This window comes from Leptosomus discolor, chromosome 8 (assembly GCF_034619465.1).
Source record: "Leptosomus discolor isolate bLepDis1 chromosome 8, bLepDis1.hap2, whole genome shotgun sequence".
NCBI lineage: Eukaryota > Metazoa > Chordata > Aves > Leptosomiformes > Leptosomidae > Leptosomus > Leptosomus discolor.
The window spans coordinates 58101890-58125711 of record NC_141398.1 but is presented as its reverse complement, the minus strand read 5'-3'; the positions used below and the strand labels follow the sequence as shown (position 1 = coordinate 58125711).

Sequence of the window (23822 nt, the reverse complement as noted above, 5' to 3'; positions counted from 1 at the left end):
GGGGGGAACCACACGCACACTCATACTCGGGCACCCTCCCCCCCCCCCCCCCCCCCTCAGGCACCCAGCGCCTGCCCACGACTGTCGCGACTCCCAGTCACCCTCGCAGACCCTCCCTCAGGGGCCTGGGCCAGCTCGCACGGGTGATGGCGACGAGCCCCCCCCCGCCCCGGCTCCCACCCGCGGCTCCGCGGGGCGACGCTCCTCACCCCGCTCCCACCCCTGCCCCCCCCCGCGGGGCGCCCGGCCCGGCCCTCCCGCCGCCCTCCCGCCGCCCTCCCGCCGCCCTCTCCCCTCACCCTTCCCCGCTCCTACCTGCGCCCGGGCCTCCGGCTCCGCTACCTCCCGTGCGCCCGGCCCGGCTCCCGGCCCCGCCGCGCAGGCAGCGGCTGCTCCATCTTGCGCGTCGCTTCTCTTTCCTTCCTTCCTCCTCCTCCCGCCTGGCGGGGCTTGGAAAAACATCGGGGGGCGGGGGGGGGGGGGGGGGGGGGGGGGAGAGCTGGGAATAAAAAAAATTAACAAATTAGCGGCGGAAAAAAACGCCTCGCTGCGGCGGACCCTGCGCGCCGGGACCGGCCCCGCGCCCCCCTGCAGCGCCCCGGTTTGGCATCCTCAGGACAGGTCGTGTGTGTGTGTCCCCCATGTCACACCCCCCGCCCCCGCCCCCCCCCCCCCCCCCCCCCCCTCCCTTTTCGCCCCGTCCCCGGGTTATTGCATCACCCCAAACCCCCCGCGCCGGGGCCGGGCGGGGCGGGCGGGGGGCAGGCTCAGCGCACGGCGCGGAGCCATTGGCAGCCGGCGGCGGGGCGGGGGCGGGCGGCGGGCTCGGCACTGCGCGGCGCGGCGCGGCGCGGTGCGGTGCGGTGCGGTGCGGCAGCGGCAGCAGCCTCGGCAGCGGCGGCGGTAGCTCACCCCCCCCCCCCCCCCCTTTTCCCCGGCTCCGCGCCGCTCCGCGCTGCCACCCCTACCCCCCACCCCCCCCCCCCCAACCCCCCCCCACCCCGTACCCCGGCGCGGCCCCCATGGCCACCAAAATCGACAAGGAGGCGTGCAGGGAGGCGTACAACCTCGTCAGGGACGATGCCACCGAGGTGAACTGGTAGGTGGCCACCGGCATCTCCCGGACCGGTGCTCGGGGATTCCCCATCCTCTCCCCGCCGCGCCCCCCCACCCCCCCCCCCGACTTTTGTAGACCTTGTTCCCCTTCTTCTCTTCCCCCCCTTCCTAAAGGATGGGGTTTTACAATATATTCTTCCCCATCTCCTCTTTTCCCTTCCCAAAGGCTGACTCTTAGATATATTATTCCCCTTCCCTCTCCTCCATCCCAAAGGGTGCCTTTTAAATGTATTATTCCCCTTCTCTCTCCCCCATCCCAAAGGCTGACTCTTACATAGGTTATTCCCCTTCCCTCTCCCCCCATCCCAAAGGGTGCCTTTTAAATGTATTATTCCCCTTCCCTCTCCCCCATCCCAAAGGCTGACTCTTACATAGGTTATTCCCCTTCCCTCTCCCCCCATCCCAAAGGGTGCCTTTTAAATGTATTATTCCCCTTCTCTCTCCCCCATCCCAAAGGCTGACTCTTACATAGGTTATTCCCCTTCCCTCTCCCCCCATCCCAAAGGGTGCCTTTTAAATGTATTGTTCCCCTTCCCTCTCCCCCATCCCAAAGGGTGCCTTTTAAATGTATTATTCCCCTTCTCTCTTCCCCCTTCCCAAAGGGTGACTTTTAAATACAATGGCTCTACAATCGTCCCTGGAGACCAAGGGGTAGACTATGAAACCTTTAAAAGGAAGTGCACAGGTAAGCTCCGTCTTGATTGCTTTGGCACCTCGCCGTGTTCCTTGCTGCCCGGTGCAAGGGTAAGGGGGGAAAGGATGGGAGAAAACTTGGGTAAACTGGGATTAGTGCTGCCCCGTCCTGCATGATCGGGTTTCCAGCCGCCACAGCGCAACTCACTGAAGTCCATAGTCCAGCCCGTCCTTTGTCTCACCCTTAGACTTCAGGTCCTTTGGGCTTTTTTCCCCTCTTGGCATAATTTTTCATTGTGTCTCGGTTATAAACAAGATAAACCTCTTGGTTAGCGATGGTCTCCTTGTTCAGCACTGCAGTTTCAAAGCAAAAAGGACTCGATTCTTGTGGCAAAAAAAAAGATGCAGCCATGCAGATCGTTTTTCAATAAAATTCTTCTGTAAATTGTATTCGTAGCACTAAAGTAACTGCAGTGAGAAGGCTTGCTCGGATTTTTTTAAGAACGTGAAACCCGAGAAGAGCGCGGTTATGCCAAGGATCGGCTGGAACAATACAGCACTGAAAACAATCGCGTATGTGGCGTTGCACAACCGCGACAGTTGCAGCTCTCGGTTTAAACGTGGCAGTTGATTGTTTAGCTGTCGGTTGTAGAACATTAACAGGAGGAACAAAGCCTGGGGAAAATGAAAAAAAAAAATAAATTGAGGAATATTTAACTTCATTGGTTCTTAACTTTTACAGAAGCGGGCTTTGATTTTTCTCAAAATAACTTCAGGGGGGGAATTGTACAGCTTTTCCTCCTGTCTTGGCTGCTATTTAACAATGTCACCAGGTGACACGAGATACGAAGCATTTATAACTAATGCTGGACTATAACAAAGTCGTCCTCACTCATCTAGTTACTCTGCAATCATTATGGTTAACCTGTGTTTTTAGAATTATACATGTGTACTGCAAAGGAGTTGTATACTGAGCAGTTGTATACTGAGCAGCCTCTCCCTTCTCAAGGTGGGGTGAGTCCTGGAGGCGCTGTAGTCGCAGTCCCACAGCTGCGGAGTTGCCAGTGCCTGTCCAAATTGGTGTGTCAAGTCCTAGGGCTGGATTTTACTGAGTTGAAGGGGAGAACTTCCAGTAACTTAAATGGGGGCAGGACTGGTCTGATCAGTCAATAAGTATCAGAGGAGAAAAATGCATTTTAGCCCTTGGAAAGCAGCCACTAAATCAGGATAAATTCCGACTGCTCTGCTATGGCACTTGCGGCGGGGTCTTGCTACTCGTTTCCAGCTGTTCTTGAGACCTTTGCGGGGAAACTTCTCAAAATTGAAAAGGATCCTCTTGTAGGTGATGTCAGAAGAGCTGATACACCCTGTCCTGCAAGAACTCCTTCCCGCACAGCTCTTCTTAATGGGCAACATAAGGAAAAAAAAGCAATTACCTGGCGTACAGGGACAGCCGGGGCTCGGCACTTCTGAAGTTCATGCCGATGTTATCTGAAGGGTTAGCAGTTTTCTTGGGAGGTCAATGGCTCCAGTATCTGAGTGCCATGTTCTCTGTGGCCAAGATAACTGAGCATTGCCAGCGTCTCCAGACATCTGAGCCTTCCAGAGGAACCTTCCCCTTTTATTTTCTCTCCTTGTTTTTAAGGAAGCCATGTCTGTCTTTGTCTGAACTGATTTTTGATGTTTTGTCTGGAGTGGCCCCCTCTCAAGAATAGTTCCTGTCTTCCCTTCTGCAGCAAAGGGAATACTTTTATCCAGTGGCTTAGCAGGCAGAGGGGCTTTGGCAGAGAGCAGGCAGCGGCTGGGCTGGGCAGGATGTGTATAACAACTCATGGAGGCACATACTGCACTTTGGAATATGGCGAGGGTCATTGTCGTGCCATCATTTGCGCGTGACAAACCCTTATTTCGAAACAAGGTGTTAAAACAGACAATGTTGAAGGAAACCTTGTTTTATACCAGCAAAGTGCCAAGCTGGCCCCAATACTGAAGCATTTTTACAGCAAAAAGGAAAGCTTGCATATTTTAGGCGTAAGGACGGTAAGGGAAGAGTTAAATAAAGGGCATCTGTGGGGTAGTCTGTGGCCTATTGTTAGCCTTAAAGTGGAGCTAAATCCCTTATAGCTGCTCCATTGCTCCCTTTCCCTCTTCCCTCTCTCCCTCTTCCTTGGCTTGAGCTCCTTGGCAGACCAGGGGCAAGAGGTTGACCTCAAACCTACCTCTGGAGCACAGTTGTTGGAGGCTTAGAGAACTAGGCAAATTCAGGCACTGGGTTCTTGGCTCAGTGCTCGAAAGGATCTTCCTCCACCCACGAGTTACGGTGCAGCAGTTGGGGAAGCAAGAGGTGCAAGTTTCGGTGCCTTCGTCTGTGCAGGAACCCTTCGCCTGGACCACTAGGCACAGTCAGAAAACAAGGCTCGTGGCAGCAGTGAAGCTAGAGCTTTCCTTCCCGTCTGGAAGAAAGGTGCCGAATCTTACTGTGAGGTAGAGCTGATTGGAATATTTCTACTGAAACAAAGTCAGTAAAAAAGAGTAGGAAGGGATGGGAAGAGCTGCTCAATATTATTCTGTCCTATTGCTACGTCTCTTCCCTCCTGATCCGCAGCCCATCTCCTCCTACATTTTGCTGGAGGGGAGAAGAGCTGCTATCAGTGCAAACAGCCTCGGAAAATGCGATTACAAGATTTAAAAAAAAAAAAAAAAAAAGGCATCAGAGTAAACTTACTTCCTTGTTTTGAATTCCTGTTTTGTGAAAAACACTGCCCTGAAAGCCACAAGGTACTGCAGCTGCCTCTGGTAGAAGCTGAGCGTAATTTGGTGGTTCGAGGTGAGAGCGGGAGCTGGAATTGAAAACCTCAGCGTGCAAAGTGTCACCAGGCCCCTCCGTCAGAGCTCGCTCTGTTCTACTTTCTGCAGAACTTTCTATTTCAGGGCTGTTCCGAGTGGCAAACATCTGTGTCCCCCGCTTTCTTTAATAACCATTCTTATTAAAAGCCCCTTCGGCGTGCGGTACGTATGGCTTCCCTCCAGGGCATTCAATTACAGAGCAGGCAGCGGCAGCGTGTGCTAATTCCTGTGGCCCTGAGACCAACAAGGTCTTTTGTACTGGTTTGGAAGACGTTTGCCTGGGGTGGATATCCTGCCTCGTGCAACCGCAGAGGTTGGGAAGGGCTGTGGGGGGTTGCTGGTGGCAGGGCTGTATTTCTGCTTTTTCTTCCCCCCCCCCCCCCCCCCACGTACGTCACCCTTTTCACACAGACCGTGGCCCAACCCATTACTGATTCCGCAGACCTCCTCCGGGAACGAGAGTGGTTGAGGACAAAGGGAAACGCGAGAAACTGAAATAGCTTCTTCTAATGGGAGTAGCGGCTCAAAAAGACCCCGTTAGAAAGCAGCCCCGTGGGCTGCCGTTGGAGGAAGGCACCACAGACCGAGGTGCTGAGCTCCTGGGGCGGCGGGGCTGGGGCCCTGAGCCGGGAACTGCTGCCGCAGCCGGTCTGCGTGGTGCGAGTTTCCGTACTCTCACTGCTCTACTCTCAGATACGCCTTGCACATCAGACCTACATGTTACATATCCTGGGGTGGAGGCTTTTTCTTCCTAAGCTCGTCCTAAGCTTTGTGTGTACTAGCAGAAGAGTTTAAGGAGCTGCATCAGCAAAGCTTTTTCCTATGGCACTGTTGGGGGACAGCAATTGCCACTCTTGAAGGAAGGAAACATGGTAAGAAAAGCTTCTCCAGTGCCCTTTTGTTCAAGGTCCCAGGATTATGCTGCAAACGCAGTCTGAACCCTGGACTTTGGCCTATCAGTCGCTGTCGTGCTGTTACTGCCGAGGTCTGTGTCAGGCCACAAGACGACTCAGACACTTTGGCCGGGAGGTCGTCGACTCTGCTGTAGCCTCGGGCAGTAGTCTTCTCTGTCCTCCAAAGACCAGCCCCAGATGTGTGAACACCTCTCCTCCAGCCTGTCCCAAAGGAAAGTCAAGGAGCTTGGTGTAAACCACTGGCGCAGTAAAGTCCTTATATGATTCGGAGGTGGCCGCTGGTGGCACTTACTCTTGTAGTCCTGCATGATGACCAGCCTACGTGACTGTATTGGCCTTTGTCCGACCCAAAGAGTCTTTGGAGACCAAAGGTGAGGGCATTAATTGTGTCAGGGTCATTAAACACAGAGCACAGACACCCCCTGCGTCTTCTGGCTAAGGACTGTTTTGGTTGGGCTTAACAGCCCAGATTACCTCTGCATTAAACAAGGACTTAATTCAAGGCTTTTGATCCATTTTACTTCACTGTTACAGCTCTTGCCTCTGCAGATGGCATGGATCCAGACGTAGCATTAATTTGCTGTTTATACTACGTGCCATCAGTACACTTTAAAAAAAAAACCAAACAGCTGAGCTGGTGGATTTGAAGCCAGAAGCACAGATACAGAATTGAAGGTTATTGTACGGAAGGATGTGAAGGCTCTTTTTTTGGTGGTTGTTGTTGTTTTTAATTTCAAAGTCTCATAACTGGGCTGGTGATGCTGTTGCTGAGAAGAGCAGAATAACGTACAGCTGAGATACTGAACTGAAATCCGGTCAGAAACATCCACTTAAACTTTTGCGTGTGTCAGTAATACCGGACAGCTCGCCTCTGTTTCCGTGTCACGAAGCAGCAGAGCATTGCGTTGTCTCTGGCTGGGGTTTACTTTAATTTTTTTAAAGTGTGTATTCTGCTGTTGAGTAGTGGAGAGGTTGGAAGACAGTGTTTCCCCCTCCATGCCACATGTGAACAGTGGGGTTTTTAATGCGTCTCTGACAAAAAGAAATAATGAGCCTTTTATTTGGAAAGCCCCAGTCCAGATAAATAATTGCAATGACAGCATGAAATGGGATGGTTATTCATGTGTCTGAAAAGACCAAACCAAAACCACGCTGTGCATTCAGCACGAGGAAGAACTGGAAATCTTCGGTCTGAAATAAATACCCTATAAAATCATTTCTGGTTGACATAAAGTATTAGGAATAAAATAGAAACGGAATCGGCTCCTGAGAGAAATGCAAGCTCCTGTGGGCTTATGACAGTTGTCCTGTGACACCTGGCCTGCGTATAACATTTCGGAGTTGAGAGCTCACCAAGAGCACCGTAGGTTGTAGGAAAGATTTGTAAAAATGCACGAGGACATATAATGAGATAGGTGCTTATCTGTATTTGGCTACATCTTAAGTTGCTAAAATGGGCTTCGTAAATCAGTCTCCTGCTGCTTTTGTTTTTCCCCTTTAATGTTCGTCCTGCCTGCTTTCCCTTAATATCCATTTAAAGGAAGTCCTGGGGCCGTGGGTGGCTTATGGGAACTTCACAGTGTCTTTGCAGCGCTTCCCTGTCCCTGTGCCCTCCCGGCTCTTGGGAGGGTCGGCTGAAGCGGCATGTGTACGACTGCGATCTCCTGGCTGCCAGCTGGAGCCGTGGCTTAGACTGTCCCTTGCAACGGGCAGGAGGTGGTTTTAGGGAATATTCCCACTCGTTTCTGTGGGAGTAACTCATCAGGGCGGGTTGTGCACTGAAATAGTAGCTCTTTGCATTCGGTTTGGTTTTGTGATGCTTCGTTAAAACAGCAAGGCTGCGGGTCTGCATTTTACCACCCTGTGCTAGGCGTAAAAGCAGGTGAAGAAGAGCGCTCTGTCTTGTGCGTGCCCTTTGTTTGGGGGCCGGCCTGGCCCTCGCTTCTGGCCAACTTAGGCAACTGTTCCTTCCCCTGGGAAGGGGAACAAGGGTTAGCTGGATCCCTTGTTTCCTCCTCCAGTACATACCCAGGTCAGGAGAGAGACCACAGCGGGACTGCTGTCACTGGGGGAGCAGGAGCTCATCCTGGTGAAATTGGGAGGGCTTCACTGGACCAGAGAAAGCCGGAGAAGTCAGCGGGGGTTATTCTGCCCATGCCCTTGTGTCCCGAGTAGCCTGTGCTCCTGTCGGCCACCCTGGGTTACGTGGGTAAGGCTGGTGCCCCAGCTACAGCGAGCCCTGTGGTGGTGCTCCTGGGGTCAAACATTTGTCTTAGATGACTTAAGGAACGTGTCTGCATGGTGCAGGGCAGCATTGCATCACAGCGACACAGGCTTCAGCACAGAAAAGAGGGAAGAACCAGTGTTGTGAGAGGTGGGGAAGGTTTTCTGTCTGCACGCCCAGCCGTGTGACTTCAGGGGTGACTGAAGAGGCGGAAAATGGACAAATTAATCTTAAATGAATCCAATTGAAACAAACAAAATAAATCCTCATGAAACCGGTTGTGCGCTCTCAGTACTTCATTGCTGGACAGAAGAGGAAAGCAGAGCATTCCACCCGCTGCCTGGCTGCCTGTGACCTCGATGGAGCGGACAGGTGAAGCTGGGAGCGGTGGCCTTATCTCGGCGTGTCTCTGGCTTGGCCATTCGGAGCTGAAGACTAAGAACTGTGAAGCTTGTGACAGGGTATCTCTTTCCTGCAGCTATTGTCTGTTACTGATGAGTCAGTGCATTTGAATCTAATGGGGAATTTTTTAGTACGAAGGGTTTGGGTGGATGAGAAGAGGAGAAAACCGTCAAGGAAATCTCTGCAGCTTGGCATCGAGCTTTGTTGACAGCCAAGGGCAGCTTAATCAGTATATTTGGAAAATCCTGCCTACTGATAAGTAAAGGGTTTGGAGGAAAATGCTAAGTGAGGCTCATTAAGGCATTCATTGTACATTGTTTGTACAGCCCTCTTGTCATGCTGTACAACCACAGTTAAGGAGTAGTGATATTAGCGGGAATTAACGTCGTTAATTTCTGCTGTTTGTTACTTGTGGGATCTTCTCAAATAAAGCTGCTATTTCTGGTCTACCCAGATCTATTATTTGCTTCTCTCTGCCCTCAAACTCATGCCTTAGTGACTAGGAAGGTGGTTGCGTAGAGCTAGGCAGGATTTCCTCTTTCAGAGGAAATCTACTGTCTCTCTGTGATTTGTTACACTCCCCCACACACCCAGCAAATTCCTAAAACCACTATAAGTGGTTTTGTGTGAAAATGGGGCGTGGGGGGTGGGAGATATTAATCCCTTCAGCTTTCTAGGGGAGTTGTCACTCATGGCATGGATGACTTCCAGCGCAGCGAGGTGATCTGGCAGGGTAGCACTGTGAAAGAGGAAATCTGGGAATATAACAGAACTCGCCTTTTGATCCCGTTATCACTCTGAACACGCTTCAGACTAATTATGAAACTCAACCACTTCTGCTCAGGGATTTTGACCTGCAGTCGGAAGGGCTTATACCCTGGCTGAACTAGTGCTAAAACCCTCCACGTCTGTCCCTGTTGCCCTTTTAGGAAAAGAGACATGATAATTGCTAAGGGCTCCAATTCACATTCCCTCTTGGATTTATCTGCAGCTGCTGAAGTGCTCCTGAGCTGCTGCAGTTCGCAGGCTGGCACGTCAAGTTAAAGCATCACGTATTGGTAGTTTATATTAAATGCTCTGGGCTGAAAATGGTGGCAGCTGAGGAGCCTGTTCTGCCTGCTGTGGGGGTACAACCTCCGTGGGGAGGCAGGAGGAGAAGGCACGCAGCCTGGGGTGTAACCTTGCAAGCCCCCACAAGTAAAGCAGCCCCAGGTAAATTCTGCCCGAGATAGTGACTCAGAGCCCCACATCTAACCTCAATCGCTCATTAAACTTGCTGGGCCTTAACCCGGTGAAGTAGGAGTTGCTCCTAGTCCCTGAGCTGATCTAATAGATAAAAGCCCACATGGAATTGCTGGGTTTGGCTCTCATCGGTGCCACCGATCACGCTGCTTTCAGACAGGATGGCAAAGCACTCAGGCTCTTCTGCCGAGAGGCAAATCCTGCTGCTGCCAGAGACCCGTGGGTTCATGTCAAATTCAAGTTCATGCTGACAGATAAATTCCTTCAACTTCCTTTCTACGTTGCTATGAAAAAGCCCTGCTTTTTCACGTTTGTTGTATTTTTGCATCACCTTTATTGTAAAGGGTCATATTCCAAAGCAGTCTTCAGGATCTGTAACTGCCTGTGGCAGAAGGGGCAGGGATAAAACCCCACGTACTCAAGGTGGAAAGTGGTGGGTCCATGGGAAGGGCTGTGACACGGTTACAGTCTTGTAGGGGCCAGGACTGGATGACATTAAAGTGCCTTCCAGCACTGTGTTCCCATAGGAACCACAGTACAATTCTGAGCAGAGCGTGGCCTCCTTTACTGTCAGATCTGGGAAAGGAAGGTTTTTTCACAGAACTGTTAATAGTAACGTTAGGGGATTTACTGTCTCTCTTCACCTTGGGTATTTCCTGGCTGTCGGTTCATTTATGGATCTAATCAATCTTGGGAAGAGGATTTACTGTCAGAAACAGGAGTCTCTCCGTGCATTACTTGTACTTGCCAGTAACAGGGTATCTGAGAGAGAAGTTTTGTTTGCCTGCGCTGTCAATACACATGACTCTGACTCTCCTTCCAAAGATCCACCTGGATTTTTCCTTTGAATGAGATCTCTCTTGCTCTTCGTTTCAAATTTTGAAATCTTCAGAGGCGTTTGTTTTACGCACTGTGCTGGCTCACACAGCCCCCGACATACCCTTTCCAGTTTTCTCCAGCAGTCCTGTCAGCGGCAAAGAACTGCATACAGGACAAAACAGGGAGAGCACAGGTGGATTTCTTTTTTTTCAGACTTCGGTTTGTTGTCTGGGGATAAGCCATTTAGAGCTGCTTCTCCCCTATCCCCGGAGCTCCTGGGGCTGTCCTGACCGCTCACGGAGCGTGCTGTAACGGATCCAGGGATGGGGATGTTGGCAAACGTTACTACACCTGGAGCCTGCGTTTCCACCTGGCAGTAGTCGAGACAGCAAATAACCATAAAGCATGTTGAACTGGTCACCACAAGCGTAACCAGGAGTAACGTGATTCTTTTCAAACAGCGAGTTTGTTCTGCTGTCTTGAGTCATCTCACCTCATTTAAAAGGTCTCGAGTGACCTATAACAGACGAAGTAGCTGTGATTAGGTATACTCCACGATTGCACAACTGTCCATCTGCTCGGCTTTTCTGCACCGTCCTGGTGGAAGGCTCCAGTATATCGTGCAGGGCACCGAGGCTGGGGCTACGAGTGGAGGGTATCACGCGCTTTCTGAGTGCCTGCGATCATGAAGGCATCCAACTGCCTCGGCTGATGAGTCACCCTGCAATGAAGGAACGGACTCTCTGAGACAAGGAGTTTACAAGGTTTTTACACGTGCGGCCAGACTAAATAACTGGTGTGATATAGCAGAAAGCAGCTGTGAAACCAAGATCAGAGCAGTTCTAAAATCCAAGGCCTTTCTCTACGGGGCTTCGGAAGGAGTAGAAAAACACATCTGGGGGAGTAATGGCAGATTTTCCTTTTGCTCCTTCTTCTCCCCTCCTCCTTGTAAACTCCTACTACAGAAATGTTGCTGAAGGGATGGAGGGGAAAGGATCAGATTTGCACAATGGCCACTTTCTGGGTACGTGTTATAAAATGTGACCCTAATCCCACTGTCCTGTAAGAAAGAGACGCTGGGAAATCGCTTTCTTCCCTTCTTGACCAGGGACCTGCAGATGAATGATCTGTCTGAATGCCTAACTGGGGTTAGCTCTGTGCTCTTGAAGCGCCTGTTGGCTGGATTTTAGCCATTTCCAAGCTCAGTAGCAGCACAGTAATGCGGCATGGGGTAGCCAGCGCCGCCCGTCTCCTCCCGGTACCTCAGAGCACCGCAGGGAGAGGCAGAGCGAACAGGGGCAAAGCGCACCTTGCGAGCGAAGGGCATGTGAGCAGAGCCCCTCTATTGCCCTGTTAATCCCGAACGACGGTGGTGTAGCACAGGATCGGTGCCTTGGCTTGGTCTCTAAATTGAGAGCCCAGAAAATGGCAAGGGAAACATCAGGGATGTTTCTGGTTTTAATCATTTTGTCCCTTTTGCTTTGTCTCTCCAGATGATGTGCGGTTGTTTGGCTTTGTGCGATTCACCACCGGCGATGCCATGAGCAAGCGAGTCAAGTTTGCTCTCATCACTTGGATTGGAGAGGATGTCAGTGGCCTCCAGAGAGCCAAAACTGGGACTGACAAGACTCTGGTCAAAGAAGTAGTACAGGTAACCTCTTCCTTCTGCTGCTAACCGCCCGTTCTCATCGCTTTTAGCTCTACAGGCACAGCAGGAGCGGAGAGAGGGGGAAGGATTGGATCATCCTTCAACTTAGTAGTTAATCCTTTAAAAAGAAGACAATTTCCTATTGCCTGTCTTCCTACGAGGAAGACTTAACATCTGCCCTTTGAGCACTCAGGCATAAAGAAGCACCTTTGAGCTTAAGGCGGTTTTACCTATTTCATGAGGAGGGGATATATGCATTCCCCTCCTTGTCACCATTAAAATGTTTCCCATCTCCTTCCTTGATATGGAAATAACATCATATTGTGGAAATAACATAATATTGAATGGTAGAGAACAACGCAGTATTAAGTTAAGCAGGTAAAATGAAACAGAAAAAACCACACCCTTGTTTAAACTTCTCTTGAGGCCTTTTGTCTCTGCACAGTGAATTCGTGGACGTAATCAACTGAAGTCTGAAGTCCCTATCGGTACCAATTAACTAACAGCTCTTAATAGGTAACTAGACTTGAATAGTCTTCTGTTTGGCCTTGGGTGTATCAGAAAAGAAGAAACGTGCTTAGTACAGACCTTGGAAGGGCTTCGCTGGAATTCGTCTGCCCCAGCTGAGCTTATCATTTAACTCTGCCAAGGCCTCCCGGGGCGCTGCGGGCCGGGCTCGCTCTGCCGGGCTCCAAGCTCAGTCCAAGGGAGTGAAAACAAGCAACAGCCGCGGGAGAAGTGAGTTGTGGAGGGCTGCAAGGAGCTGCTGCCGAAAAGCTGCCTTTAACGGGGAAATGTTTAGCCTGTTTCCTCTGCAGAAGTATTTAAAGCAAGATTAGCTTTTTCAACTAAACCTGGGCCAGCCCTCCAATGCCTAAGAAACGGTCTTTCTTATGTGCTTGGAGAACAGGCCGACCGTTAAATGATCTCCCTCAGTAATTGTGTTCTTGCCTATGGGGAGATATCTCTGAAAAGGACAATATGAAGGATGAGAATGAAGTCTCCCTCAATTCATTGGTAGTTTGTATGATACAGAAGATTCTGTTTAGATAAGAAGCGTGAAGAGTATAATACATTCATATCCTTCCAGAAGATAAGCACTGGTGCTAAACGTTTCAAAATGACAGCTGCACAGAGGGGTCCATTCTGAAAAGAAACTTCCATAACGACACCTGAGAGATAGGAAAGCAAATCGCTGTTCATGTGAAGCAGCTGAAACTGTGTAATTGTAGCTGAAGATGAAATTACAGACTGCTAATGAATGACTCATGTAAGAGTCACTAGGCCCGAGAGTTTTTTAAAAGTATGTTTAGACAATTTATTCCTGTTGGGTTGAATAGCATTCCTGAATGCTGTTCTACGATCTGTCCCTCAGGTCTGTTACCTATAATTTGCAATTTCACTTGTTTCATCTTTGATTAGTAGTCTGTATGAGTTAATAATCTGGTGGAACATTAACGATTCTTGGCTGTTACTTAAAAGCTTTCATATTCCAATTAATCTGCACTAAAATATGAAAACAAGACAACTTGTGCTTAATACACTTTTATTGAGCAACCCTGTCTATAGCCCACTCCAAAGCATTTCTGAATGTAGTGTCAATGGTGATCTCCTTTCCGTAAGAAATTATCTGGACAACTATTTTGAATAGTTCTACATGGGCAACTGAGTCCCTCTGAATGGAGTGGGATAAAAGCAGAACTCTTTTCTTCTTTTTATGCCTGTAACCTTGCAGATAATCTGTCAAACCAGGAAAGCCTAACTGAAATTGGGTGGAGGGCATTTATCCCAGAGCTATTTCACTCTTACCGGTTCTCTTGACCTTCAAGTACATCGCCAGTCACCCCACTGCTTCTCATTTTTACGGAGGTTACTTCAGATGTGAGTTCTATGTACAAAAATGCAGTTGGTCGGTTGCTGTAACGATAAACTACACATCTGACTCAGTGTTGGCTCGTCTTTTGGAACACGTACGACCCTAAAGTGGGATTGTTTTTCTTCACAAGCCCTGAGGAGAACCTAGGCTATCGATGCAGCTTGGCGCTCTGCAGTTCTAGTTGCGCGCGTGGCCCATAGGTGCACTTACCCTGCGTGACATGGCTGTCCTTCCGAGGAAGGCTGGCCCGAGGAGGCTTTTGTGCAGCAGGTAACGGCTTTGATTTTGTGATCTATAGAAGCGATTGGTTGGGATTCCAGGACAACAGCTCTTTGGTCTGAGAAGCTCTCAGTGAAACTTGAAGGGCTCTCACGATCTTGTCGCATTTGCAAAAGCTAACTGTGGCGCTTTGTTTAAGACCAAAGCTCCAGTGGGAGGGGAGGCCTGCTCTGTGCTCTCTGCTGTGCTGTAGGTGCATCGGTGAGCTCTGGTTGAGCTCTGCTCGAAGCTGAACAAACGCCAATAAGCGTTGTTCTTCCACCGAGACGCTCAAAGTGAAAGACAGTCAGCTTGAATACCGCCTAGCAAGCAAAACCCACCGTGTTGCATCTGTAGAATAAAGAGTGTTCACACGTGGTGATTATTAACGGTCTCCTAGAAGCACCTGCCCTAAGGAAAACGCAAGGGATATTAACGGTTGAAGAGTAGATTATGGGCTTGTGCGCAAAAGGATGAAATATTATAAAGCAAGGAGAGGAACTGGGTTGCCCTCGCTTTTGTGTTCCTCCCTTGGAAGGGGGAGCAGGTGCTGTGAAATCTATAGGGAGGTTGCTTGGGAAGCAATGCTGAGAGTCAGCGGAGGAGGTTGCCAGAAAAATCTCTCAGGAAGAATGGACAATTGATTTTTAGCCATAATGACTGTAAAATTACAGGGATGGATCTCATCTGGTGCAAACAGCCATAGTTCTCCCGATCTGTGGTAGCTGACAATCAGGTCTTCGTGCTTATTTGGGACTATCCTTATTACCTCTTTAATGGTGGTGGAAAATGGATTTTGCGTTTGCGGTATTTATTTTGGGTTGCAGAAAAACACGTTCTGCATTTAAGAAACATTCAGTAGCTTTATTTTCACAGCCAAATATTTATCTTCCATCCTTTCCTCTTTATTACCTCAGCTGGAAATCTTGGATCAAGCCTGTGACCTGGTCCAAGTACTTCAGCTGAGAGCAGATTAGAAATAAGGCCAGGATGGGGAACAAGTATGTATCTACAGGTACAGCTGAGTACTAGAGTGTGGAGACTTTCCTGTGTAAATGGAGACACGGAGTAAAGTGATGCAGTATCCCATCTCTTCTCCACTGAGCTTCTATCTAGGCCAAGGACAGACCTCGGGGTGGGCGTTAGTAGCGCCCAGCACCCCATGCTTTGCAGACTGTTGCTTAAGATGTTTGGGAGCTCATTTCTGGGCTACAGTCTAAACCTAGAGTTAGAAATAGATCTTAACAGCTGGGGAACTTTATGAAACAGTATTCCAGGATGACTTAAACTACAGGGCTGCATCCGTTTTGCCATCAGCAGTAGCGTGTCTTGCCTTGTGCGCGTGGGTGAGCCGGCCGACGCTCAGGCTGGGGCGCACATGCAGCAGAGCCCACAGCGTTTGTGCCCAGTTGCCCACAGTTGTTGTCAGGCCAAGGTTGTACCCGGCTGCCAGTAGGTACCAGCTGAATGGAAAGGCTTTGGGCACGTTTTCTACTTGGCTAAAAAGGAGATCATCCAAAGCTGGTCTTAAACTCCTGTTTTATGTCCCTGGCAGTAAGGACGGTTCTGCCTTTTACCTCCTTTGTATGCACAAGCTGTGGGTCATTCAGCCTTAGCCCAAATCCATCCAGGAGACTTTGTGCTCAGGGGGCTGTTGCTTTGACCTCTTTTATTGCAGAGGCCCAGGAGAAACGGGTCGGTCAGCTTAAGCCCGGAAATCAAGGCCACCGTAAGCTGCTTCTCGTGGCCAGGAGCAGCTGCCAGCGTGAGGTTCGGTTCGGCCATAAACATTTCTGCCAGGTGACACCTTGCAGAAGGAGTACGGGAGCATCAGGTGTTCCCGTGAATGGCCCCGTTCGCTTCAAGGAGAGGCAGAGGGATGATGTTTTGGTGCTTTTCTTCGAGTAAGGGCAAGCTCAGGCACAGCGGTTGTGGGGCTGGGAGTAGCAACCGGTGCTGGAGTGGTCTGGTTTTGATGTAAATGCCGAAGAACTGAAAACAGGCCTTGGTTTCCCTCTGAGTGTTGCTTCCTCTCGGTGAACTTGTTGCCCTTCATGACTGCTTTTCCCACCAGGAGATTTTAACCCTTCATCAGGCAGCGTGGAGGTCTTGTTCCTGACGGGACTGAATGCCCCTGCAGGGCTGTCTCAGCAAAGGGACTGCCCAACCGTTGCCAGTTTGTCTTATTTTCCATGAATTTTGACTATTCTCTATTTTCTTCAGCTCTCCTGCCCCCACTGAGTCATGTGCTCTTATTATTTGCCTAAATCATATTCAGGGTAAAACAGTTCTGTTTCTGTAAGCAAATATTCGTGGCATTTTATTCATTATTATTTTTGGTGAGGAATTTGCTTGGCTTTAGTGATGTCAACAAGTTTATTGAGTTCCTGCTTTGGAGCTCATGACCAGATCTTTTTTGGGTTCACCTTTCCCTTTTCCTCTGGATTCCTCACTGCACTGATGCCGGTACCTCATGAGAGAGGACCCAGTTGTGGGGTTACTGTCCCTGGTCTTGGGACAGGTACAACACATACAGCTCCATGGATGTGCATTCGGTTTCTCATGTTAGTACAGTGGCCTAAACAGAAGATGGTTTCACAGCTTTGGTAGAGGCAGCCAGAAAATCAAACGCATATGGTAACGGCTATGTCTCCGTGGCTTTGAGACAGTCTTTCTCAGGAGGGTGAGTGAGATCCTGCTGGGAAGGCAAACAGAATTGTTCTTTTTTGGCTGTTTTTCCTATTCTGGTTTACTGTAATGACCGTACCAAATGGATATGGATTTACAAGAACTCCCACTCCTAGTCTGGAGAAGGTGGTAACTTTATAAGTAACTTCTTCAGGCCAGAATAAGCAGCTTCTCATCGCCCCACCTCTGACACACAGCCCTGTGACTTTTCCAGTGGGATGCAGCACAGATAGGAAGAATTTGCAGATCAGCTGAAATGTAGTTCCCATTGCTGAGAGATGAGTTTGCCAGAGGTTTGGGCTGGCTTCTCGCAGCGCCTGGAACTGGTCCATGTGAAAATTGGCAAGGAGTAAATCTGAAGAGAGGTTTTTTGCTGATAGCTTGGACTCTGACAGCTGATCGCAGGACCAGGTTTGGTGTAGCTGGAGCAGAGTAGAGGCTAGTGGTACTGTATAGCTATAGGTGCTTGTCAGTTCATAGCTCTCCTTGTACTCGGAGAAGCCCTGCTAGAACATCTCTGCTGCAGCCAGAGGACCTGTCCTTTCTTCCCCATGACCCCAGGTCTAGGACTCATACCATACTGGCAAAGAAACGTGGGAGATGTCATCTCCTCTGTACTGCATCTGCACTGAAAACAAGATGGCCAGTGGCTAGGAGTGGTGACGTTAAGCACAGTGGAGCTGAGGAGCAGCTCTGAACAGCAGTGGAGGCTGCTGCAAGCCCCAGTGTAAATAAAAACAGCAAGAAGCTGCTCAGCTACCTGGCACCGTCCCTAGCTGCTAAGAACCCAAGTGTCTGTAGACAATACAAGGATTTTCCTTCTGGCTTCAGGCCTACCCATGCTGGGATTTATAAGGGCCTCTGCAGACCTTTTTGGTACAGTATCTGCACCAGACAGATTTTCCCTTGGCCAGCTTAGGGAAATTTTATGGCCCCATATGCTAAACATTCAGGGCCTGGAAGAGGAACAAAATCTACTCCACCCTTTTTTTTTCCCCCCATAAAGTTGTTTGGAAGAGAAAGGCTGGACTGAGCTTCCTGTACAAATGCCATGCTTCTCAGGGAGGCATGCAGGCTCACTTTTTGCAGCCTGACCTGCTTGGTTGGAGCCCCTTCTCTCTGCAGTGTCACGTGGAGGCCGACACAGGGGACTGGATTGCAAAACTGTGACCCTGTGCTACTTGGGTACAAAGTGAAGCACGTGCTAGATAGGTGTGTTGAAGAGCCATGAGCCAGCCTTGCTTTTTAGGTAGTGTCCAATGATTTGAGAGGCGAAGCAAAGAGACTGTGGCCACCGTTGTGTCTTGGGAGTGATAAATGGCGTCATTGTTTTTGTTATCTGTAGGCGTGCTGGTGACTCTGGGGTGAATACAAAGGCTAGAATTCACTCGCAGGGCTTGCCATGGTTGTAAAAAGCTTGGGGATAGGGGGAGGAGGAGAGGAAAGGAAGTGGAGGATGTGAAATGAAGAGGAGTCTCAGCAAAGCGAGGGCCCAAGCATCAGTTATGCGCTGTGCCTGAGGCGGCTGTAGCTCCTGCAATTCTCTTGAAAGGCACTAGGTATCAGTGTGTGTGAGAGGAGACTTTCCCCACCCCAGACTCTTAAGGGCAGAAGGAAAATCTGGTGGCAGAGCAGAAATCTGGCTGAAATCGGGTGCCTGCTGGCATTGCTGTTAGCCGCTTGAAGCTGGGGGTTTTTCCTGGTGCTTTGCAGGAGCCGGTTTGCTATGATCGGTTATTTATAATTGCAGGTGACAGTCATACCAAATAAGGGCCATTGCCTGGTCTACCTAACATCAAACCAAATTAAATCAGTTGGGAGTAGTTTTACATTCTGGCACTTTCAGTGGGGACAAAAAAAAAGAGTGAACTCTGGCTAAGATGGCCCTTGGCTGAAAAGTCTTGCTGTTGATCATGAGTGCCAAACCTCCTGATCTGAGGGCTGGAGTCCCTCCTGCCCTGATGACGCAGGAGGCAGTTTCAACTGTCTCTAAAATACTTATATGCTTCCCTTCACCTTATGAGTTGCACCCTTGAACGAAAGCTCAACCCCAAAGAGCTCAAACAGTGAGCTCAGAGTGATGAGGGAGGCTATGGCTGAAGAAGGGTCAAGGAGGATATCAAAATCAGGAGTTCCAGGCAGCAAACTCACCAGAAGCATCTTCTCCCCTTGAGGCCGGGCTTGATGAGACGTCGTGGTGGGTAAGAGCCAGTGCGAAGAACCAAAGAAGCCCCTGACAGCACCTGCCAGCAGAAAGGAATAAAGCAAAGAGTTATTAATAGCGGTGACCCAGATTGCACTCCGAGGGTACAAATCTGGCACAAGAGGTGGCCCAGTCAGCTAAGAGGATATTTGAGAGTGGCTGGGAACATAACCCATCTGGCCACTGCCGGGGGGAGAGTGCGCAGACCTTGCAAGGTGTCTCGGCGGCGTTGACGTGAAGTAGTGGCTGGTGCCCACAGATCATCACCCAGGAACTGTCAGGATAACTGCCTGGTTGAGAAGACATTTGAGTAATTGTAATTACTTCGTGGTACATATAATTTAGTTCCCCTCTGTTCATGCATGAGTGCACTTGCAGTTTTAATTTCAGCATCAGCTGGATTCTGCAGAGCGGCCATTGAAGACACCCTCCCTGCGTTTGTAAAATACGCACGTTTTTCATGGCATCCCTCTCAGAAATTATTTTATGGGCCTGCCTCAGTTCCCACTAAAGTCAGGGCAAACACTGGCACTGAAGGCAGGCGGTCCTGGATAAATCTGCTTCCCGAGTTAAGGAAGATTTATTAAACATGTTAGCACGTAGAAAAGAAATTGAAAAGGCTCAGCTTAAAAATCCTGTCGGTAGCACACCTCAGTGAGCAGCAAATAGTTGAAAATAATTTGTCTGCTCTTAGCACGAGCTGAGCTTTGCAGAGATCTCACACAGGAGATCGGGAAGGAGGACACTCGTGAGCATGACCGAAGCTGATGTTTTGAGCAGTTTGCCTCTTCATCTCCCATCTCAAAAGAAGGATATTTTTTTTTCTCTAAGTAAACAATGTCTTTCCCATTTCCCCTGAATTCTGCTAAGACATGGGTGACTGCCTGTTATGTCTGCCTGTCCTCACTCCAGAAAAGCCAACCATTGAAGCATGGAGCAAAATGGTGCTGTGAAGCAGTTGTTATGTCTTAGGACTTTGTCTAGCTGCTGATAAACTAAAGCAGAGGAGACAAGGCTTCTCTTTTCCAACCCCCCCCCCCCCGCCCCCCAAGCAGCTCTCCGGTAGTGAGGATTTCCTACAGTGTGAAATAGGATCAGCCACAGCCTGGCGTGGGGGAGGGAGCTGTTTTGCTCTCCCTTCCATTTCTTCCACCGCATGAAAGAGGTGCTGAGGCTCTTTCAAGCTGAATCCTTCTCCACCCCCTCCTTTACCCGAGTCTGATCCCAAACTGAGACCCTTGAGACGCTGCCAAATAAAGAGCTCTCCCATGGCTTAGAGTCTGAAAGCAATTAGAAGCCTCCCCCTCCTCCATGGCTGTGTCGGGGCTGTTCCAGTGCCAGGGAGACCCGGACAAGATGCCTGCTTCTCTCTCAAAGCATCGCCTCGTTCTCCCAGGCAGCCTCCATCACCTTTCAGGCCCTTTGCTGCCCGGGGAACCAGGCACTGCAGCTGTCCTGAGACATTGCAGCAGGGCTGTTGGGATTTTAATTCATTTGTTTTCATCATCACTTTGTCCCCAGCCCTGCAGAGTGCAAGGGATGCTCGTGTTTTTTCATGCTTTCTAAAACCTCTGTGGGTTGGGGGGAAGGGAAAGACACACGCAGAGCTTTCAGTTGTGGTTAGGAAGGGAAGGAAAATGCTCAAGGAAGAAGGAAATGTGCACGTTTGCTGAAGTGTCTGTGCACGCACATGCACGCCACCCTTGCTGTGAGGCAGGAGGGACACAAAGGGACAAATCCCCGCCTGTGGCCACACTGCCCACTGCCCTGACAAGTGCCCTGAAGGCACCGTGGGATCCCGTTCGCGGTGATCCGTTCTGAGAAAGGGTTTCTCTGTTCACAACCCCACATCGCAGCAGGCTGCCTCGGCCTTGCCCCGCTCCCATGAGCTGCAAAGAGCGTCCAAGCAGCCAGGTAGCTGCCCTGCAGTACACAAGGGTATTGATAAAGCACGTCCTCAAAGGTCACTTTGGATCGTTCGACCACAGAGCATAGTGGAGCCTATTAACAACACCAGCAGCCTGTCTGGTGGAGTGCCCTGGGTTTGGCCATGGTGTGTTTTAAAGAGTTGAGAGGAGAAGTCAGTAAATCTGCTGAAGCAGACCCGTTTGGTCCTGGTACCGTCTGTGTGTTGCTCAATCTTTAATGGAAGCGTCCCCCTATCAGCTAGGGGGGGGTATGATACGGTAGTGTACTGTGGTGTAGCACTGTTCTCCATTTTTTAGGAGAAGGGGTCCTAAAAGGGGCACAGATAGGGTTAGTGACTTCCCCAGGGTTTTGCTGAGGGTCAGTGGCAATCAGAAGGTCAACAATTTTGAGCTTTTTAGTTTGCACACCACTTAGGAAACTTGACCTAGCCTGTGCGTTGATCGCTAGGAAGAGTCGTTGCACAGGGCAGGATTGGGTCTTGCAGCTGGTGGCTGTAGAAGAAGACACGTAAAATTTTTTCCAGGTTAAGTCTTGAGTTTTTCTGTCTCGTCCATCACTTTACGATCCCTACCACAGTAGATAAGGGTATGCAGCTCATACAGCCATGGAAGCTGGATAGCCTGTCTTTATTCAGGTACGTGGACAAGTATCCCCTTTTTTAACAGGCTTTTTCTTTCTCTCTTGCAGAACTTTGCCAAAGAATTTGTGATCAGTGACCACAAAGAGCTGGACGAGGATTACATCAAGAACGAGCTGAAGAAAGCAGGGGGGGCTAATTACGATGCACAGACTGAGTAAACGCACAAACCTCCTGGCACCATCACCTGGATCTCAAAGGGAGGGGAAAGGCACAACCAACTAACACAACTGAGAGATGAGGCAACTGAAATCCCCAGCTTTCTGCGTGTGCACCTAAGAACTCCCTTTCTTTGCACACAGCAGACTTTTTATTTTCCATTCCTTCTCATGAAACATCCCTCTCTGGGGTTCTGTTTTTCTTTTTTTTTTTTTTTCCACATTTTTTTTACTCATATCTCTATCCATGTTCTCGCATCTGCGGAATTTAGGTTTGGCTCTGCTTTGGTCCCATTCAGCATCGTGTTTGTAGAGGCTTGCCATTGTGTCCTTCTTCATATGAGTGCATGTCTGTGTTTGAGTTGGGCTCAACCTGGTCTCTGAGGGGAGAATGTTTTGGGGGAGTTCTGAACATTGATTATTTTCATTTTTTTAAAATTTGTTCTGACTGATATTTTTGGGAATCATATTTTTTGCTGTTCTAGGCTGAGATCAACTTGACTTTACTCAAACTTTGCTTAAATTGTCCAAGCTTAAACGTCCAGCTGAGATGTTATCTAACAGCTTAAACAGCAAAGCCAACGAACAAAACAATTCTTCGACTCTTGATAAATGGGAATAAATTTGCCTTAAACATTGCTTGACAGTTGCTATGCTGTGTGCTGCATCTCTAGCCCTTCTTCTTAATAATAAGATCCAACGTGATCTGACTGCGGGGGGGTTTTGTGGTTTTTTGGCGCTATCATGGCACAGTAAACTGAGGGGCTTAGAAATGTCTGGACACTTGTTCACTATTTTGTGTACATTGGTCTCTGGGTTTGTATTTGACTTTCCTAATGCTGGGGCTCAGGAGGCGAAACTGAAAGGCATAGATTTCCTTTTTCAATGATGTCTGCAAAAAATAGCAGCCGCTGAATCCTAGCAGCCTTCTCTGCCCGTGTACCCCCTGGGGTTTTTTGCAGTTAAACCCAACATCTTCAGTTCTTTGGGGCCTTCAGGCAGTGAACCACCCTGCAGCTGCGACCGAGGGATGGAGCAGGGCAGCTCTGTCCCAGTCGGGACGAAACGTTCAGCAGCAGAGGCCCCCAGATAAGCTGGGCACAGTTTGTTTGGTACCAAACTGTTCGTTTGGGGGGGCTTCTTTGTAGGGCTTTTTTGTTTTTTTTTCCATCGAAGGTGATTGTCCCCAGAATTATGTGTAGGGGGAAACTGCGTTGTACTGGGGCTTGGGAGTCAGTGCTATAAACCCATTACAGAAATAAATGTTTTTCAAGAACAGTTCTCAGCGACTCTGTTGTTCTTTTACCTTCCCTGCGACAACAAGCCTATATTTAGGAGGTCTCTTAATCCTGGGTGTAAGGCTTTGAGCTCTTGCAATCTTGGGGCTATTAGGAGAATTAAACACTGGCTTAAATGTAAAATGATCTCAGTGCCTGCAGCCCTTGCCTGCTCGTCTCTGCTCTGAAAGGCAGAGGTGACCACGGTGCATCCGACACACTTTTTGTTCAGCAGCTCTACGTCTAAATTTCCAGCGCTGAAACGCCAAGTGGGAATTGTAATTAGGTCAAAGAGAATTTTACACCCACGTGTAAAATGTAGAGAGGTCAGGAACAGATTTGGGAGCGAGCACAACGCTTTCAGAGTGCTGCTTTGCAGCTTCCTGCACAGGGTTACGTGCGGTGTTACAGTTCTGGACTGAACTTACTAAAACTTGCCCGGAAAGAAGGGAAATGGCTCTTTTTTACAGGACTGACAGTAGGGACAGGCATCCTCAACAAGAAGGAGCTTCGCAGAGAGCTCGTGATGCTCTGAGGCTTTGCCTTACTGGTTCAGTGACCACAATAAACTTTTTTTGACAGCTTGTGGGGTACGGAGGCAACAATCTCCGTCTGGTCTTGAAGCCTGGCAGCAGTATTGCAAGAAATTCATCAGCACCAGCTGTGGTGTGGGGTTTCGTGCACTGCTCAGGAAGGAACTCGGCACAGAGGCAAACCAGCTCGCTCGGCCGCTCGAAGGCCTAGCAGCAAGACAAAGCGGAGCGCTCGTGGTGCCTCTGGCGAGCTGGCTCCAGGGATGGAGGAAGCAAAGGCATCACCCCAGCCTCTCCGGTTGCTTTGCTATCCTCAGTCAGCCTGTGCCTCCCACGGAGTACTTCTTCTAAAGACTTTCTAAATCTTTTCGAAATAATGGTCTCCTCCAGGTAACAGCTGCTGTTGGGGCCCGGTGCC

The 23822-nt window shown here is 49.6% G+C and overlaps 1 protein-coding gene across 1 annotated transcript; it reads left to right on the top strand.

Annotated features, from left to right (window-relative positions):
- The first annotated feature begins 1022 nt into the window (after nucleotides 1-1022).
- On the top strand, nucleotides 1023-22831 carry COTL1 (coactosin like F-actin binding protein 1). The gene is made up of 4 exons (XM_086469356.1): nucleotides 1023-1099; nucleotides 1719-1801; nucleotides 11691-11848; nucleotides 21487-22831. The coding sequence occupies exons 1-4, from the start codon at nucleotides 1023-1025 to the stop codon at nucleotides 21595-21597; spliced, it is 429 nt and encodes a 142-aa protein (XP_086325482.1). The 3' UTR covers nucleotides 21598-22831.
- The last annotated feature ends 991 nt before the right edge of the window (nucleotides 22832-23822 follow it).